General features: G+C 48.6%; 1 protein-coding gene across 7 annotated transcripts in view; it reads left to right on the top strand.

Annotated features, from left to right (window-relative positions):
- Positions 1 to 2,902, top strand: part of SRRD (SRR1 domain containing) — a 105,182-nt gene extending 102,280 nt beyond the window's left edge. For all 7 annotated transcript variants that reach the window (XM_063913200.1, XM_063913201.1, XM_063913198.1 and 4 more), the window contains one exon: positions 567 to 2,902. In XM_063913200.1, coding sequence (XP_063769270.1) covers positions 567 to 758 — 192 coding nt within the window. In that variant the 3' untranslated portion in view covers positions 759 to 2,902. The remainder of the gene's footprint in view (positions 1 to 566) is intronic.
- The last annotated feature ends 17,502 nt before the right edge of the window (positions 2,903 to 20,404 follow it).

Genomic DNA, 20,404 nt, shown 5'->3' with positions numbered 1-20,404 from the left:
TCCGACAGGTTTTGGCCCCCTTTTCGACCATCTCAATCCGACATCAAAATTATGTCGGAATGAGATGGACCCAGAGGAGGCGAGGGGGGGGGGGGGGGGGGGAGCCACAGGGAGATGGGGGGACAGCCGGCGGCAGCCAGAGGAGATCAGCGCTACAGTAGCACTGCAGCTTGATGTCACTCACCCGCCCGACCTCACGGCAGCTTACATCCGGCTCCAGCACGCTGCTGGAGCCGGGTGGAAGCTGCCATGAGGTCGGGCGGCTGAGTGACATCCTGCTGGGAGTAGCGCTGATCTCCTCTGGCTGCCGCCGGCTGTCCCTCCGCGGCTCGCCCCCCCCCTCGCCTCCTCTGGGTCCCATCTAAATTCGACTTGAAAAAGTCGAATTTTAGATGGGATTAAATAGGGGTTGTCTGATCCATTCCGACAAATACATGTCGGAATGGATCCGCCTTTACTTGAATATACCCCACAGTCTAGATGTACTCAACATCTATACATTGTAAATATACACTTACAGTGATCACATGTATTAGGATGATTAAATGCCCTTTATTTTAATGCAGAGTTTACAAGTTATTGAAGAAACACCATTTCCAGAGAGTACTCAATACAGTGATATTTTCAATGACACATCCATCCACAGTTTTATTGTCGCAAAACTGAAGAATTTACCTAAAGAAATATGGCAGCCTGAGGATGAGCCTCAGTACAAAGAATGTGAGGACCTGGAGATCATCCGCAACCCTAGAAGCTAGCCTTGACTGCACTCTCCATACTGCCTGGACTTCACATAAAGGGGCACTTCCAAATAGCAGATGGCACCACTGGTTCTCTCCTTGCACCCAGGACTACCAGTCACACCTGGAACAACAGAAGATGGTAGTGCTGGTACTCACTGTAACTTTTACATCCAACCACAATGATTCTCTGCATACAATCGGATTACCTTTCTAATAGGGGAGAATGCTTTTGATTTTATTTTTTTACGTATGATATTTTGCTCCTAGACTCCCTGACACTAGGGTTATTTATTTATTTATGTTTATGTCAGGCGCCAGTTAATCTACCACTATATTTTTGGATTGTGGGATCGTGTGTACACATCAGAGCGATCCTAATGAAGGATGGAACTATCACTGTTCTGTCTTGCATTAGTATACATGATGTTGCTAGCGATATATCGCCCACCTGGACGTGCAGCACAGTCTACTGGGAGACATCGCTATCGGGCATCCGCAAAATCATGGGTACGGGCTAGACCATCTGGCCAATATGTCGTTAAGATTCGCCCACAAACAACATATCGTGCCGACATCGTCCCGGTCTGCACCCAGCTCATCACGTGCTTCAACCGCTAGAACTATGGGTTTAACATGGTAGGATACAGATAATTCAGGGACTCTGCTGTGAGTGCATTAAGGGTGGTGTGATGGTAGATTCATCAATTGATAACGTTACACAGTATGCACCTTATTAATTGCACCAGTGCACCTCATTAATGCAAATATCTAATCAGCCGGTCATATGGAAGCAACTATGGGGGTCATTCCGACCCGATTGCTCGCTGCAGTTTGTCGCAGTGCAGCGATTGGGTCAGAACTGTGCATACGCCGGCGCATGGCAGTCATCGCTGCCTAGCGATCGCCTCTGAGACAGAGGCGATCGATGGGTGGGAGGGGCTGACGGCGGCATTAAGCCGCCGTTTAGTAGGCGCGGTCCGGCCAGCGCAGGCGTGGCCAGACCGTTGGGGGGGCATGCCGCAGCGGCTGCGTAACGTCTCACGCTGCGGCCAGCGGCAGCAACAATTAACTCCCGGCCAGTCGCAGGAGCTGCGCTGGCCGGGAGTTACTCCTCAAATACAAAGGCATCGCCGCTGTGCGATGCTTTTGTATTTGTGCAGGGAGGGGGGGTGGCACTGACATGCAGGGCAGACTTGCCCTGTGCTGGGCGTGCCCCCGCATGTCAGGAAAGATGATTGTAGCTGTGCTAAATTTAGCACAGCTACGATCAACTCGGAATGACCCCCTATGTACAGTGTTGTAAAACACTTGTGGCACCCTAGAAATAAATTATAATAATAACTCAGTGCATAAAAGCATTCAGAATGGTGAAGAGGTACAGTTGTTCAGACCAAACGCTACAATGGTGAAGAAATGTGACCAAAGTTATTTTGAACTCGGTGTGATGAAGGGGACAGTGTGGTAAAATACTAAGAATTGGTCACTAAAGCTGTTCCTGTATTGTTTGTAAGTTCCTAGAATGTTTTCTGTGTTATGTTCCTTTTTAATGTTTAAACATAGAATGTTATGGCAGAGAAGAACCACTTGGCCCATCTACACCTGTAAATGAACACTCTAGGGTTAAATTTTTTGTTGGAAGACAATTAAGCTACCAGTATATTTTTGGATTGTGGGAGGAAACTGGAGTACAAAGGGGAAACCCCACGCAAAGACAGGGAGAATATACAAACTCCTCACAGCGCCATGGTGGAAATTGAACCTATGACCTCAGTGGTGTGAGGCAGTAATGCTAATCATTACACTATGTTTGTAATTTCTTTAATGTTTAAAACTTTGAATATGAGGAAAAATAACAAACAATATAAAGGGCATGACTCAAGAACAAAAATAAAGTGCTATGGATTGTTTGAGGGAGGGAGGGGGGCCCCATGAGGTCTATATCTGGCTCTGAAACCTGGGGGACTATAGAGTGTAAGCTAGAAGAAGAAGTAAAAGAAGATAAGTGCCTAATAAAAAGGTGCTCTTTCCAGTGGGCAGGCCAATCAATGCTGGACAAAGCCAATCGGATGGAAGGGTGAACAGTGTTAGGCTGCCAAGGAGAAATTGTGTTTCTGTAAATTGTCCTCCACCCTCAAAAATAAAGGCGTTTCAGCTATGCACTACCGTCTCTCCTCATTTATACATTTAACTAGCTACACAGAAGCCAGGTAAAAACAGTGGGCTACTCCCGCGAGTTCTGATAAGATAGCCAGGATTCAACCACACACTGCACCATGCTACTTAGCTCTTGGGTCGCTGCACTACCTGCAGTTATTTTGCATTTTGGACCTAAAAATACTCCTCTATATATATTCATTAGTTTATGTTGTACCTAAACAATTGTTGCTACTACTATTATTACTTGATAATAATTTATTATTATATATACACATACACCTTATTAGGCTTACCATACTATCCCTTTAAACCGGGACAATAGTGAATTACACAGGTTCTGTGACTGGCTGACTTCTAGCCTGCATAGAACCTGTGTAATCCACAAGCATCCTGGCTTAAAGTGATAGTATGGTAAGCCTATACCTAATGGAAATATTTATAGATTAATGTTAAAGGTTACTGGCACATGGCTGCTGTAAGCATCTGAAACCCAGTGCTTGCACTCTGCATGTGCCTGTAAGAGGTATCCGGACTATAGTCAATAGGTCTACCACTAATGGTAGACATGCATTAGGTCGACAGGGTCAAAAAGTAGACATGTAAAAGGAAGACCGGTCAAAAGGTCGATATGACAGTGGTAGAAAAACGTTATTTTTGTTTGTTTGTTTTTTCAACTTTTTCCTACTTTTCCATCCACATGGACTATGATTGGGAATAGTAACCTGGGCCGAGCGCAGTGAGGCACCTTGCCCAAAGCGAGGGGATGTGGTACACCAATGGGGCTTGTTTGTGGCAGAAAAGTGACAAAACACCCCAAAAAAAATAAAAATAAAATTGTGTGTACCTTTCTTGTGTCGACCATTTACATGTCAACCTATTGACCCTGTCGACCTAATGCATTTCTACCATTAGCGGTAGACCTATTGACTGTAAACCTTATTAGTCTAGATCTAATCCACACCCGTAACAAGCAGGGTAAATCAGAGTGACATGTTCTGTTATTAGAAAAATATTTCTGCTAAAAGGCATTGCTTAAAACTGGGCATACACTATACAATTACCAGGCAGACCATCTGTACAATCTGGCTGGTTGGGATGAAAATCTGATAATGGATGGGAGTGAATGCAATCGACCATTTGCTTCCAAACACTGGAAACTGACAAACAATGGTCATTCAGATCAATTGATTAACACCATGATTTATCCAATTTCTCTGAACGACGATTCTTGGTCAGTTTTACAGTGTTTGGGAGAAAATGGTCAATTCTATTCGCTCACATCCATTATCAGATTTTCATTCCAACCAGCCAGATTGGACAGATGGTCTGCCAGAAAATTGTATAGTGCATGTTACAATGTTGCTAGTAAACCAGCTTGCAGTGCTCTCTACTTTGTGCAGTTACCATCTACTTGCTCTACTGTTGCATTCATAGGGGTGTGGTATGGAGGGTCGACAAGAGTTAGGTTGACAGTGTCTAGGTCGACCACTATTGGTCGACAGTAAGTAGGTCGACATGGGTTCTAGCTCAACATGAGTTTTTTCACTTTTTTTGGTATTGTTTTCTTCGTAAAGTGACCGGGAACCCCATATAGTGCACCGTGTCCCCTCGCATGGCTTGCTTCGCTCGCCATGCTTTGGGCAGGTTACCGTTCCCAATTGTAGTAGACGTGGATAGTAAAGTATGAAAAAGTAAAAAAAAAATGACAAAACAAGGTGAAAAACATCATGTCGACCTAGACACTGTCAACCTCAGTCTTGTCAACCTAGAGACTGGATACCCATTCATAGACACTGTATGCCAATGTTACAGATCAGTTTATAATAGCTATCAGCAGATCACTGATTATGGGGGTCGTTCCGAGTTGATCGCTCACTAGCAGTTTTTAGCAGCCGTGCAAACGCATAGTCGCCGCCCACAGGGGAGTGTATTTTCGCTTTGCAGGAGTGCGAACGCCTGTGCAGCAGAGCGCCTGCAAGCACATTTTGTGCAAAACAAGACCAGCACTGTAGTTACTTATCCTGTGCAATGATTGCTGCGATGAGTGACACGGTAATGATGTCAGATACCCGCCCAGCAAACGCCCTGGCCACGCCTACGTTTTTCCAAACACTCCCAGAAAACGGTCAGTGGACACCCATAAGTGCCCTCTTCCTGTCAATCTCCTTGCATTCGGCTGTGCGATTGGAATCGTCGCTAGAACCAGTGCAAAACCACAAAGGACTTCGTATACGTACGACGCGCGTGTGCATTGAGGTGCATATTAGCGAACAACGACTGCTAGCGATCAACTCGGAATGACCCCCTATATGCGGATCTGTAACATCGGCATACAATATCAGTATCTATGAATGCAACAGTAGAGCAAGTAGATTGTGACATTGGAACTCTGATATAACAATCCTCCATGTGTAACTTGGGTAAATTCAGCTACATTACACACGAGTACGTTTCGCTGAATTACCTTAATAGATTGATCATAGTTGCAAATGTAAATCATACACATATGTTTCTATACATGCTAAAGACATTGAATGTCATAATTCAGATAACTTACATGCGAGTTACATTTGAGCATTTGATCATACAAGTGACTTAATTTCCTCTAAGTAAAAAATTTACTAATAGGGTCTTAATGAACAACTAACCTAGGGGGAATAATGTCCCTATTGTTCAGTAATATCCATCTCCATATTCTACATTTAAGTCTGTTTTAGCCTAAATGTATTGACATACAGTAAACCTTTATTACAAGTATATGGAAACATAAGAATACCTCATTTATACTGGTATCTATCACGAGCTAATGGCTGATCAGCTTTAGAACAGGGTTGAAAAGGGGTGTGGTTCATTAGGTCGACATGAGTTTGGTTCGACCACATTTGGTCGACATGGTCATTAGGTCGACGTGCTAGGTCGCCATAGAAAAGGACGAGTTGTTTTCTCTAACGTCCTAGAGGATGCTGGGGACTCCGTAAGGACCATGGGGAGAGACGGGCTCCACAGGAGACATGGGCACTTTAAGAAAGAATTTAGTTCCTGGTGTGCACTGGCTCCTCCCTCTCTACCCCTCCTCCAGACCTCAGTTTGATTCTGTGCCCAGAGGAGCTGGGTGCTTTTCAGTGAGCTCTCCTGAGTTTGCTGATAGAAAGTTTTTTGTTAGGTTTTTATTTTCAGGGAGATCTGCTGGCAACAGACTCCCTGCATCGTGGGACTGAGGGGAGAGAAGCAGCCCTACTCTCTGAAGCCAGGTCCTGCTTCTTAGGCTACTGGACACCATTAGCTCCAGAGGGGTCGGTACGCAGGATCTGACCCTCGCCGTCCGTCCCAGAGCCGCGCCGCCGCCCCCCTCGCAGAGCTGGAAGACTGAAGCCGGGTGAGTATGAGAAGCAAGAAGACTTCGTGGTCTTCACTGGAGGTAACGCACAGCACTGCAGCTGTGCACCATTGCTCCACACACCTACACATACTCCGGTCACTGTTAGGGTGCAGGGCGCAGGAGGGGGGGCGCCCTGGGCAGCATTTGGACCTCATTCTGGCAAATGAACACATATATACAGCTGGGCACTGTATATATGTAGGAGCCCCCGCCAAAGAAATAAAATTTAAGCGGGACAGAAGCCCGCCACCGTGGGGGCGGGGCTTCTCCCTCAGCACTCACCAGCGCCATTTTTTCTCCACAGCACGCTGAGAGGAAGCTCCCCAGGCTCTCCCCTGCTGATACACGGTAGAAGAGGGTTGAAAAGAGAGGGGGGGCACATAATTAGGCGCAAAAACACAATATAACCAGCAGCTACTGGGTTAACATTAAGTTCCTGTGTTATTCCTGGGTTATATAGCGCTGGGGTGTGTGCTGGCATACTCTCTCTCTGTCTCTCCAAAGGGCCTCGTGGGGGAACTGTCTTCAGAAAGGACATTCCCTGTGTGTGTGGTGTGTCCAGGGCCGGTTCCGGGGCTTCTGGCGCCCCGGGCGGCATTAGGGGGTGTGGCTTCATACAGGGGGCATGGTCAGTTACGCCCCCTGTACTGTTGTAGGATGTGCGGTGCGCGATGACGTCATCGCGCACCGCACAGCAAAGGTCCTCTCCACGAAGGTAAACTAGACGCGTAGCGTCTAGTTTCCCTTCACAGCGGGCAGCCCACGAAGGTAAACTAGACGCGTAGCGTCTAGTTTCCCTTCACAACGGACAGCGAGCCGCGTCAGCGGGGGGCACCACAGCAGCAGCGGATCTTGCCATGGTGCGGCGCCCTCCGGATGGCGCCGGCGCCCTCCGGAAGGCGGCGCCCCGGGCAAAAGTCCTGCTTGCCCGTGGCAAGATCCGCTACTGGGTGTGTCGGTACACTTGTGTCGACATGTCTGATGAGGAAGGCTATGTGGGAGAGGAGCGGGAACAAATGAATGTGGTGTCTCCGCCGACGGCGCCGACACCTGATTGGATGGATATGTGGAAGGTTTTAAATGATAATGTAAATTCCTTGCATAAAAGATTAGACAAGGCTGATGCATTGGGACAGTTAGGGTCTCAACCCGTGCCTGATCCTATGCCGCAGGGACCGTCGGGGTCTCATAAGCGCCCACTATCCCAAATTGTTGACACAGATACCGACATGGATTCTGACTCCAGTGTCTATTACGATGATGCAAAGTTACAGCCAAAGTTGGCTAAATCACTCCGATATATGATTATAGCAATTAAGGAGGTTTTGCACATCACAGAGGAAACCCCTGTCCCTGACCCAAGGGTTTATATGTATAAGGGAAAGAAACCTGAGGTAACTTTTCCCCCCTCACACGAACTGAATGAGTTGTGTGAAAAAGCTTGGGAATCTCCAGATAAAAAACTGCAGATTTCCAAACGGATTCTTATGGCGTATCCTTTCCCGCCAACGGACAGGTTACGATGGGAATCCTCCCCTAGGGTGGACAAAGCTTTAACACGCTTATCCAAAAAGGTAGCCCTGCCGTCCCAGGATACGGCTACCCTCAAGGATGCTGCTGATCGCAAACAGGAGGGTACCCTGAAGTCCATTTATACACATTCAGGTACCTTGCTCAGACCGGCAATCGCGTCGGCCTGGGTCTGTAGTGCAGTAGCGGCATGGACTGATACCTTATCAGAGGAGTTTGATACCCTAGATAGGGATACTGTTTTATTGACCCTGGGGCATATTAAAGACGCTGTCCTTTATATGAGAGATGCTCAAAGAGACATTAGTCTGCTGGGTTCTAGAATAAACGCTATGTCGATTTCTGCCAGAAGGGTCCTGTGGACTCTGCAATGGACAGGTGATGCCGACTCATATGGAGGTTTTACCTTACAGGGGTGAGGAATTGTTCGGTGAAGGTCTCTCGGACCTGGTCTCCACTGCTACGGCTGGAAAGTCAAATTTTTTGCCTTATGTTCCCTCACAGCCTAAGAGAGCGCCGCATTATCAAATGCAGTCCTTTCGTTCACAAAGAAACAAGAAAGTCCGAGGTGCGTCCTTTCTTGCCAGAGGGAGGGGCAGAGGAAAGAAGCTGCACAATACAGCTAGTTCCCAGGAACAGAAGCCCTCCCCGGCCTCTGCAAAATCCACCGCATGACGCTGGGGCTCCACTGGCGGAGTCGGGGCCAGTGGGGGCGCCTCTTCGGAATTTCAGCCACATGTGGGTTCACTCCCAGGTGGATCCCTGGGCAATAGATATTGTGTCTCAGGGTTACAAGCTGGAATTCGAAGAGGTGCCTCCTCGCCGGTTTTTCAAATCGGCCCTACCATCTAGAGAGGGAGATAGTGTTAAATGCAGTACAAAAATTGTATCTTCAGCAGGTGGTGGTTGAGGTTCCCCTCCTTCAACAGGGAAGGGGTTATTATTCGACCATGTTTGTGGTTCCAAACAAAAATACAAACAATGCGCTACCAACGGTGTAAATGCAGCCTGCCACTAACACAGAAACCTTCACCTAGATTCCAAAAAATACATATACAAAAGAAAAATGGAAAGCGGTGGGCGCAACACCATATAATCCAATTATATTGGCAAAACCAGCAGGAACCTGAAGGTCCGCCTAGCGGAACACACTTATAATATAAGAAAAGCCTTAGAAACCCATACTGTATCAGCTCATTTAAAAAAAAGTACATGACTCCAATCCAGGAGCCATAAAAGCCTTTTGGGGTATTCAAGCTATTCTCCCATCGTGGAGAAATAGAGATGATGACATTAAATTAGCAAAGGCAGAAATGAAATGGATCCATACATTAAAAACTTTAACCCCAAATGGATTGAATGGAGAATTCGAATTAAAATGGTTTCTTTAGAGATTTATGCTGCTAGTGTTTTTTCCCTGTTTATATATCCTCTCGTTTTATTGTCGTTTATGGATTACATATTTATGCTGCTATTATATTTAATCTCCATGTTTTAACCTCTGTTTTTGATTATTCTTTTATGTTTTTTATTTTTCATATTGTGGATTATTAATGATCTTTGAACTTTGGTAAATCCTTCTTGGAATAATGGAGATCAACTCCTTGATAGGCCGCATTAAGCCCAGCCGATTTACGAGGGTGGAACGCATGAATTTCCCTGTTTTGACCGGTGGAACGCACTACTTCCGGTTCCGGTGACGGACTTCCGGCCGCGGGCGATGGAACGCGCTACTTCCGGTTCCGGTGACGGATTTCCGGTCGCTGACGATTGCCGCGGTTTGAGCGGGAAAAGCTCCATCATTTCAAGCCAATTAAGGATAATGACTGTGGGTATAAAAACCACTAATCTAGAGACTGCCACTATGCTTCTGAAGAAGGACTTCTAAGTCCGAAACGCGTTAAGCTAGTGGCCTTTGTTTGCAAAGGGTGGCCGCTTATCTGGACAATTGTTCTCTTCTGGTGTACTGTGGAATCTGGAGCTTCCAGTGCCTCCTGGGAGGGTAACTTGCGACCAGATGTCAGCCACCCCCATATCCACTTTCATGTGGTTATATGCTTGTTTTATCTGTACCGTTGTGAGTGCTTAGTGTAATAAACCTGTGGTCTGTTTGTCATACTGGTCTGTTCGATGATCTGTCTCCTTTTTTCGAGATAAGAAATTACACCTTGAAAGGAAACACAGAGAAAACTGCTTCAGACCTACTAAGCCTTTGCTATAGGACTAAGGATAAATCCTTTGGTTTACAGATCTTTTATGTAAGGATTATATGGTGTTGCGCCCACCGCTTTCCATTTTTCTTTTGTATATGTTTGTGGTTCCGAAACCGGACGGTTCGGTCAGACCCATATTGAATTTAAAATCTCTGAACCTATACTTGAAGAGGTTCAAGTTCAAGATGGAATCGCTAAGAGCGGTCATCGCCAGCCTGGAAGGGGGGGATTTTATGGTGTCACTGGACATAAAGGATGCGTACCTTCATGTCCCCATTTATCCACCTCATCAGGCGTACCTAAGATTTGCGGTACAGGACTGTCATTACCAATTTCAGACGTTGCTGTTTGGTCTCTCAACGGCTCCGAGGATTTTCACCAAGGTAATGGCGGAAATTATGGTGTTCCTGCGCAAGCAGGGTGTCACAATTATCCCGTACTTGGAAGATCTCATAAAAGCGAGATCAAGAGAGCAGTTGCTGAACAGCGTATCTCTTTCACTGAAAGTGTTACAACAAAACGGCTGGATTCTCAATATCCCAAAGTCGCAGTTGGTTCCTACGACTCGTCTGCCTTTCTTGAGCATTATTCTGGACACGACCCAGAAAAGGGTTTATCTTCCGATAGAAAAAGCCCAGGAACTTATGACTCTGGTCAGGAACCTTTTGAAATCAAGACAGGTGTCCGTGCATCATTGCACTCGAGTCCTGGGAAAGATGGTGGCCTCATACGAGGCCATTCCCTTTGGCAGGTTCCATGCGAGGACTTTCCAATGGGATCTGTTGGACAAGTGGTCCGGATCACATCTACAGATGCATCGGTTGATCACCCTGTCCCCCAGGGCCAGGGTGTCACTCCTGTGGTGGCTGCAGAGTGCTCACCTTCTCGAGGGCCGCAGATTCGGCATTCAGGATTGGATCCTGGTGACCACGGACGCAAGCCTCCGAGGTTGGGGAGCAGTCACACAGGGAAGAAATTTCCAGGGTCTTTGGTCAAGTCAAGAGACTTGTCTGCACATCAACATCCTGGAACTAAGGGCTATATACAACGCCCTACGTCAAGCGGAGGCCTTACTTCGCGACCAACCAGTTCTGATCCAGTCAGACATCATCACCGCAGTGGCTCATGTAAACCGCTAAGGCGGCACAAGGAGCAGAGCGGCAATGGCGGAAGCCACCAGGATTCTTCGCTGGGCGGAGAATCATGTAAGCGCACTGTCAGCAGTGTTCATTCCGGCAGTGGACAACTGGGAAGCAGACTTCCTTAGCAGACATGACCTACACCCGGGAGAGTGGGGACTTCATCCAGAAGTCTTCGCACAGATTGTGAGTCGGTGGGAACTGCCACAGATAGACATGATGGCGTCCCGCCTCAACAAAAAGCTACAGAGGTATTGCGCCAGGTCCATAGACCCTCAGGCAGTAGCGGTAGACGCCCTCGTGACACCGTGGGTGTTCCGGTCCGTCTATGTATTTCCTCCTCTGCCTCTCATACCCAAGGTGTTGAGAATAGTAAGAAGAAAAGGAGTGAGAACAATCCTCGTTGTTCCAGATTGGCCGCGACGGACCTGGTATCCAGATCTGCAGGAAATGCTCACGGAAGAGCCGTGGCCTCTTCCACTAAGGCAGGACCTGTTGCAACAGGGACCCTGTCTGTTCCAAGACTTACCGCGGCTGCGTTTGACGGCATGGCGGTTGAACGCCGGATCCTAGCGGAAAAAGGTATTCCGGTTGAGGTTATCCCTACGCTGATAAAGGCAAGGAAGGAAGTAACAGCAAAACATTATCACCGTATATGGCGAAGATATGTTTCTTGGTGTGAGGCCAGGAATGCTCCTATGGAAGAATTCCATCTGGGACGTTTCCTTCACTTCCTACAAACTGGAGTGGATTTGGGCCTTAAATTAGGCTCCATTAAGGTCCAGATTTCGGCCCTATCCATTTTCTTTCAAAAAGATTTGGCTTCTCTCCCAGAAGTTCAGACTTTTGTTAAGGGAGTACTGCATTTTCAGCCTCCGTTTGTGCCTCCGGTGGCACCTTGGGACCTTAATGTGGTCTTGGGCTTCCTAAAGTTACTCTGGTTTGAACCACTGAAAACGGTGGAGTTGAAATATCTCACTTGGAAGGTGGTCATGTTATTAGCCCTGGCTTCGGCTAGGCGAGTGTCGGAATTAGCGGCTTTATCACGTAAAAGCCCCTATCTGGTTTTCCATTTGGATAGAGCGGAATTGCAGACACGTCCTCAGTTCCTGCCAAAAGTGGTTTCATCCTTTCATATGAACCAACCTATTGTGATGCCTGTGGCTACACAGGACTTAGAGGATTCCGAGTCCCTTGATGTGGTCAGGGCTTTGAAAATTTATGTAGCCAGGACGGCTAGAGTCCGAAAAACAGAAGCACTGTTTGTTCTGTAGGCAGCCAACAAGCTTGGCGGCCCTGCTTCAAATCAGACTCTTGCTCGCTGGATCTGTAACACGATTCAGCAGGCGCATTCTACGGCAGGATTGCCGTTACCTAAATCGATCAAGGCCCATTCCACTAGGAAAGTGGGCTCTTCTTGGGCGGCTGCCCGAGGGGTCTCGGCACTACAGCTGTGTCGAGCTGCTACTTGGTCGGGTACAAACACCTTTGCAAAATTCTATAAGTTTGATACCCTGGCTGAGGAGGACCTCATGTTTGCTCAATCGGTGCTGCAGAGTCATCCGCACTCTCCCGCCCGTTTGGGAGCTTTGTTATAATCCCCATGGTCCTTACGGATTCCCCAGCATCCTCTAGGACGTTAAATAAGATTTTACTTACCGGTAAATCTATTTCTCGTAGTCCGTAGAGGATGCTGGGCGCCCGTCCCAAGTGCAGACTTCTTCTGCAATACTTGTATATAGTTATTGCTTCAATAAGGGTTACGTTATTGTTGCATCGGGCGTGAACTGATGCTATGTTATTGTCATACTGTTAACTGGTTGTTATCACTTGTTATACGGTGTGATTGGTGTGGCTGGTATGAATCTTGCCCTTGGATTAACAAAAATCCTTTCCTCGTACTGTCCATCTCCTCTGGGCACAGTTCTCTAACTGAGGTCTGGAGGAGGGGCAGAGAGGGAGGAGTCAGTGCACACCAGGAACTAAATTCTTTCTTAAAGTGCTCATGTCTCCTGCGGAGCCCATCCCATCTCTCCCCATGGTCCTTACGGAGTCCCCAGCATCCTCTACGGACTACGAGAAATAGATTTACTGGTAAGTAAAATCTTATTTTTTTTTAAATTGGTGTCGTTTTCTTCTAAAAGTGACTGGGAACCCCAATTAGTGCACCGTAACCCCTCGCTTTGGGCACAGTGCTTCACTCTGCTACCGCTGCACTCGGCACAGGTTACTGTTCCCAATTGTAATCCACGTGGATTGTTAAGTATGAAAAAGGTCAAAAAATGAAAATTGTGAAAAACTCATGTCGGCCTAATGCATGTCGACCAATAGTGTTCATCCCAATGTATGTCGACCTAACTCATGTCGACACAATGACCGCCATCCGTTGTACATCAGTTGATATTGAGCACTGCCCTAGGCATAGTTCCAGTGCCCCTTTGGTAACCATAGCTATTGTGCACAACCCTTGTCTATGCTAAACATGTTAAAAGAAGGGTGGGGACAATATATTCCAAAGAAACTAAATCTGATGCAGTTTGCAGCTCATCTGCAAGATAGGTTATGAAATATTGGGGGTCATTCCGAGTTGTTCGCTCGCAAGCCATTTTTAGCAGCTTTGCACACGCTAAGCCTACGCCTACTGGGAGTGAATCTTAGCATAGTAAAATTGCGCACGAAAGATTTGCAATATTGCGAAAAGACATCTCTGTGCAGTTTCTGAGTAGCTCCAGACTTACTCGGCATCTGCGATCAGTTCAGAGCTTGTCGTTCCTGGTTTGACGTCACAAACACACCCAGCGTTCGCCCAGCCACTCCTCCGTTTCTCCAGCCACTCCCGCGTTTTTCCCCACACGCCCATAAAATGGCCTGCTTCCGCCCAGAAACACCCACTTCCTGTCAATCACATTACGATCGCCTGAACGAAGAAAAAGCCGTGAGTAAAATACCTAACTTCATAGCAAATTTACTTGGCGCAGTCGCAGTGCGAACATTGCGCATGCGCACTAAGCGGAAAATCGCTGCGATGCGATGAAATTTACCGAGCGAACAACTCGGAATGACCCCCCATTGGCCCCTGGTGCAACAGCACCTATGCAGTGGCTTAAGTTTGTCCCAGTTGCCCGGAGGCAAGAAAAATATTTGTGTCCCCCCCCCTATATATATATATATATATATATATATATATATTTGCTCCTACGTAGCAAGCCTGCAGATTCTAACTACATGAAGCTACTACAAAACCGTTGCACCTAGGCAGATCTATGTAGGGGTCCAGCCACACACTACATAGATCTGCTCAGTCACTCACAATGCTGATCATTTCTCTGACAATTAATTTGCAAGTGTCATACCCAGGATTAGTACCCACTACCTATTACACTAGACGCATGCACCTTACTGATGGAGATATCTGCTATTGCATAGGAAGTATAAGAATTCTAACTATATGAAGTTACTTGTAATTGTCAGAGAAATAACTTCATATAGTTAGAATTTTCATGCTTCCTTTATAGGAGCAAATAGCTTCATCAGTAAGGTGTCTGCTTCCTGTGTATCTATAATAAAGAGGGTGTGATTTGTAAGGTGTAGTGACAAGTGGGGAAGTCAGCTACGGAAGAGGTACCGGCTGCTGTCAATTAACTTAATTGATTAATGGGTGTTGATTAATGTAGCTGAACACATGGAACAGGAGAGGTGCCCCCCTTCAAAGCAGGAGCCCGGCGGCAGCTGACTCCGTTGCCTCCCAGAGTTCTGCCTCTGCACCTATGTGATGTACAAGAAAGGGAAATAAGCCAGTGGTAGTGCAGTTATTTCAACCAGGGAAAAATGCGTTACGGCCCGCATCCACTAGTACGATATGGCCGGTTTTTATGCAATTGAGACAGATTGCATGAAAAGTGTCACATTGCATGTCCTTTTCTCTAGCATCCATAAGGGATATTGGGGAATCTAGTACGATGGGTATTGACGGGGTTCAAAGGAGCCAGTGCACTTTAAATTTCTTTAACTGTGTGCGCTGGCTCCTCCCCTCTATGACCCCTCCCACAGGAGGTTTAGAAAAAAGTGCACTCAGGAGAGGATGCACATCTCTTAGCTCTAGAGAGTTTTCTTTAATTTCTTTTTCATGTTTGTTATTTTTGGTATGCTGTTTGGGCAACAGCATACCTGCACCGTGGGAGTTGGGGGTGGGGGGGGGGGGAGGGGCGGTCACCGGCCTTACAAGGTGCAGAGCCGCTACCCCGCTGCAGGACCACCGTCCTGAGGGGTTGTTGTTAAGTGGGGCACTGCACCTTGGCTGTCACAGCCGCATCATGCCACACACCCCTAACTACCTGAAGGTGACAAATGTGGTGTGTACAAACCGGGGGCCCCGCTAGGGGGGTCTCCCGGTTCACTGTGCGGCTGAACATGGGCGCGGCATACGAGACCCTTAAGCTGAAAGGAGACTTTGCCAGTATAATATATTACTATAGCTCCGGCGTCATTGGAGGGGGCGGATTTTCCTCAGAGCGGGACCGGAGGCATTTTGACGCTTTCCTCTGCAGGCTTGCAATATAACTGTGTGTATGTGTCTGTTGTTGTGCTTACTGTGAAACATGGGTAAACACAAGCTGTGCAGTGTATGCCACACCAGATTCTCTCCATTATCTACTAATTCTGTTTCCTGTGAACAATGCAGCCAATCTTCACAAATCAGTGAAGGGGCTGGGGGAGAGGGTCCAGAGCCCCACTGGTTAGGGTCTCTTAAAACTATGATGACAGATATGTCATCCCAGCTCACTGCTAATGTACAGAAAACTCAACTACTACAACAATCTGTTGCAGACTTAGCTGCTAGGGCAGATGCGGCACAGCCCCCCTCCTCTCATGCAGGACCACAAAAGCGTGGTTTACCTGCGCTACTCTCTGATACAGATGAGGATGTACAGGAGGATGGGGAGGACTTAGTGGGGATCCCGATTCTGATCAGGGTATTGAACCCCTAATTCTGGCAATAATGGACGTGTTTTTTGCGCCAGTTTTTCCCATTTGCTCCTGAAGGTAGGAAATTTTGGGAGGAACCCCCTGGGGTGGGTGTATCAGTCTCTCGCCTGTCCAAAAATAAGATTTTAAACCTACCGGTAAATCTTTTTCTCCTAGTCCGTAGAGGATGCTGGGGACTCCGTAAGGACCATGGGGATAGACGGGCTCCGCAGGAGACATGGGCACTAAGAAAGAAATTAAGGTATGGGTGTGCACTGGCTCCTCCCTCTATGCCCCTCCTCCAGACCTCAGTTAGAGAAACTGTGCCCAGAGGAGACGGACAGTACGAGGAAAGGATTTTAGTTAATCTAAGGGCAAGATTCATACCAGCCCACACCATCCACACCGTATAACTTGGGATATACAGTACGAACCAGTTAACAGTATGAAACAACACAGCATCAGTCCAAGACTGAGGAAAACTGTAACATAACCCTTATGTAAGCAAAAACTATATACAAGTCTTGCAGAAGTAGTCCGCACTTGGGACGGGCGCCCAGCATCCTCTACGGACTAGGAGAAAAAGATTTACTGGTAGGTTTAAAATCTTATTTTCTCTTACGTACTAGAGGATGCTGGGGACTCCGTAAGGACCGTGGGGCAGGGGCGGAACTTCTGGCAGTGCAGCCAGTGCATTGCACTGGGGCCCCGCCGCACTGAAGGGGCCCACAGCCGCTGGCATTACAATGAGTCACAATGACTCATTGTATAATGCCGCCGCGGCCGCCAGCTACATGCCCGTCCACCCGCCGCCCACAAGTCACAACGCACGCAGTCAGCAGCGCCTGGCTGACCCACTGCGGCTGCGGCAGCCCGGCTGGAGAGGGAGGAGGGGTCTCGGCTGCAGAGGGAGAAGGGGCCGTCCCTCCCTTGTGCTGACTTACAGGTCTCACTGGCTGCTGCTGTGAGGAGGGGATGATCTCCCTCCCATCTCTCTCTCCAGCGCCTCCTCCTCCAGGCATTGTAGTGCTCCTCTGCTGCAAGCTGTCAATCAGGAAAGCGAGGAGGGGCAGCTAAGTCAGCTCCTCTCCCTTCCTGTTTATATTCCACCCCGCCCCTCGGCTTCTCTCTCTCAGTGTTTGGGCGCTGGGGGTCTGACAGCATTTCACCAAGATCTCGTGGCCTTCCCCAGCGACCACTGTCATAATGGGAAGGAGGAGCAGCAGGTGCAGGTCATTGATTCCATGCAGTGGCGTAACTAGAAATTTATCTCCCCCAAGCCAAAAAATTCTTCGGCGCCCCCCCTCCCCATCCCCCATAATTGGGAGCAACAAAGGGGTAAATATGCGCGCGGGGGCGTGGCTTCGTTGAAATGGGCGTGGCTTCGTTGGAATGGGCGTGGCATTGCAGGAAAAGACTACCTTATACCCCAGTTTTGCAACCTGCACGCCCAGACGTTAGCCACCACAGGAAAGAAAAATAATCCTGATTCATGCCCCTTACATTATTTGTCATTTTTCCTCCTTATAGTAATGCCCAGTATACATTATTCCACATACTGCAATGGCCCTTAGACATTATGCCGCACACAATAATGCACATGACACAATATGCACACACCATAATGCCCCCGACACATTATGCCACACACTATAATGCCTGTGACACATTATGACAGGAATCGCAATGCCCGTTATACATTATGCTACACACTGCAATGCCCCTGATACATTATAGCACATACAATGTCTGTGACACATTATGACACACACTGCAATGTCCGTGATACATTATACCACACACTGCAATGCCCGATACATTATAGCACATACAATGCCTGTGACACATTATGCCACACACTGCAATGACCTTGAGACATTATACCACAATGCCCGTGATATAGTATACCATACACCATAATGCCTGTGACACATATCGCAATGCCCGTTATACCCTATGCCACACACCGCAATGCCCGTTATATATTATGCCACACTGCAATGACCCTGAGACATTATACCACATACCACAATGCCCGTGATATAGTATACCACACACCGTAATGCCTGACACATTATGACACACACCGCAATGTCCGTGATACATTATGCCACACACTGCAATGACCCTGAGACATTATACCACATATCACAATGCCCGCGATATAGTATACCATACAACGTAATGCCTGTGACACATTATGACACACACCGCAATGTCCGTGATACATTATGCCACACACCGTAATGCCCATTACACATTAAGTCCTACAGTAAGGCTTCTAATTACTTTTCAATTACCTGCTCGTTGTCAGGGGTTTCATGCACTGGGTGTCATGCTCGTTGCCAGGGGTTTCATGCTCTTGGTTCCATGCACGGTGCCAGGAGTTTTCATGCTCAGGGTGTCATGCTCGTTGCCAGGGGTTTCATGCACTGGGTGTCATGCTCGTTGCCAGGGGTTTCATGCACTGGGTGTCATGCTCGTTGCCAGGGGTTTCATGCACTGGGTGTCATGCTCGTTGCCAGGGGTTTCATGCACTGGGTGTCATGCTCGTTGCCAGGGGTTTCATGCACTGGGTGTCATGCTCGTTGCTAGGAGGTAGTCCTTGTTGCTAGGGCTGTGCTCCCAGTGCCACATATGTCCCCAGTGCCAGATATTCCCCCACGGTGCCAGGTACTCACATGCCCCCAGTGCCAAATATAGCCCCCCCCCATGTGCCAGGTACACATATACCCCCCCAGTGCCACATATGCCCCCAGTGCCAGATATTCCCCCACAGTGCCACATATGCCCCCAGTGCCAGATATTCCCCCCCCAGTGCTATATATGCCCCCAGTGCCACATATGCCCCAGTGCCAGATATTCCCCCCCAGTGCCACATATGCCCCCAGTGCCAGATATCCCCCCCCCCAGTGCCACATATTCCCCCCCCAGTGCCATATATGCCCCCAGTGCCAGATATTCCCCCCCAGTGCCACATATGCCCCAGTGCCAGATATCCCCCCCCCCTGCCACATATGTCCCCAGTGCCAGATATTCCCCCCAGTGCCATATATGTCCCCAGTGCCAGATATTAACCCCCCCTCCCTGCCAAATTTGCCCCCAGTGCCAGATATGCCCCCTCAGTGCGTCCCCCCCCCCCGCTTCCTCCGCCGCCGCCGCCGCTCCCCCGCTCCCCTGCTGTTAGGAGGGACACGGAGGGCACAGCGCACGCCTCCCTGTGTCCCTCCTGGGTCTCCGGCGGCCGCGGGTCACTCTAATAAAGGAAGTGCTCACGAACGGCACTTCCTTTATAAGACCCGTGGCCGCCGGAGACCCAGGAGGGACACAGGGAGGCGTGCGCTGTGCCCTCCGTGTCCCTCCTAACAGCAGGGGAGGGAACGAGAGCGCAGACTGACATGCGGACGCTCGTCCGCATGTCAGTCTGCACTAAATCAGTGGCGCCCCCGCAGCCCCTCGCCCCCAAGCCACCGCGAGGACTGCGGGGGCAGTAGTTACGCCACTGATTCCATGTGTGTCTGTGAGTCAGCCATTTGCTTACAGCCTTACACTGCTGTAGCAACAGCCCCTGGTAGGAATTAGTGGGGGGCAGCGCCGTAACTACCTGTGTGCCAGGTGTGCCTGGCACACAGCGCAGTTTGCCCTGAGGGCGCACGGCCAGCGGCTTGTAATGAGTCAAATTGACTCATTACAAGCCGCCTGTTCTGTGCCGTGCGCCACACTGGAGGAGAGCAGCAGCACCGGAGGCAGGGAAAGAGGAGGAGGGAGGGTGACTGGAGCCGCAGCAGCGCTATGTCATTGGTAGTAGCGCCGCTGCAGCAGTCCCCTCTCCTTCCGTATTGGCTGCCCGGCGCTGCTGTGAATGCTGGGATGCTGGCAGCGGCGCCTCCACCAATTACATAGCACTGCTGCGGCTCCAGTCCCCCTCCCTTCTCCGTCTCCGCTGCCCGGGAATGGAACTGCCTACACGAGGAGCCTGACTGCCAGCGGGGAGAGATGGTAAGTATCACTCTCTCTCTTTCTCTCTCTCTCTCTCCCACAATGTGTAAAAAGAGGACGCTGTCTGCCGTAATGTGTAAAAAGGGGGATGCTGTCTGCCGTAATGTGTAAAAAGGGGGACGCTGTCTGCCGTAATGTGTAAAAAGGGGGACGCTGCCTGCTGTAATGTGTAAAAAGGGGGATGCTGCCTGCTGTAATGTGTAAAAAGGGGGATGCTGCCTGCTATAATGTGTAAAAGGGGGACGCTGCCTGCCGTAATGTGTAAAAAGGGGGACGCTG

Source organism: Pseudophryne corroboree, chromosome 1 (genome assembly GCF_028390025.1).
Source record: "Pseudophryne corroboree isolate aPseCor3 chromosome 1, aPseCor3.hap2, whole genome shotgun sequence".
In the NCBI taxonomy this organism is placed as follows: Eukaryota; Metazoa; Chordata; class Amphibia; order Anura; family Myobatrachidae; genus Pseudophryne; species Pseudophryne corroboree.
The sequence above is the reverse complement of the archived record's forward strand: the minus strand, read 5'-3'. Positions and strand labels throughout refer to the sequence as shown.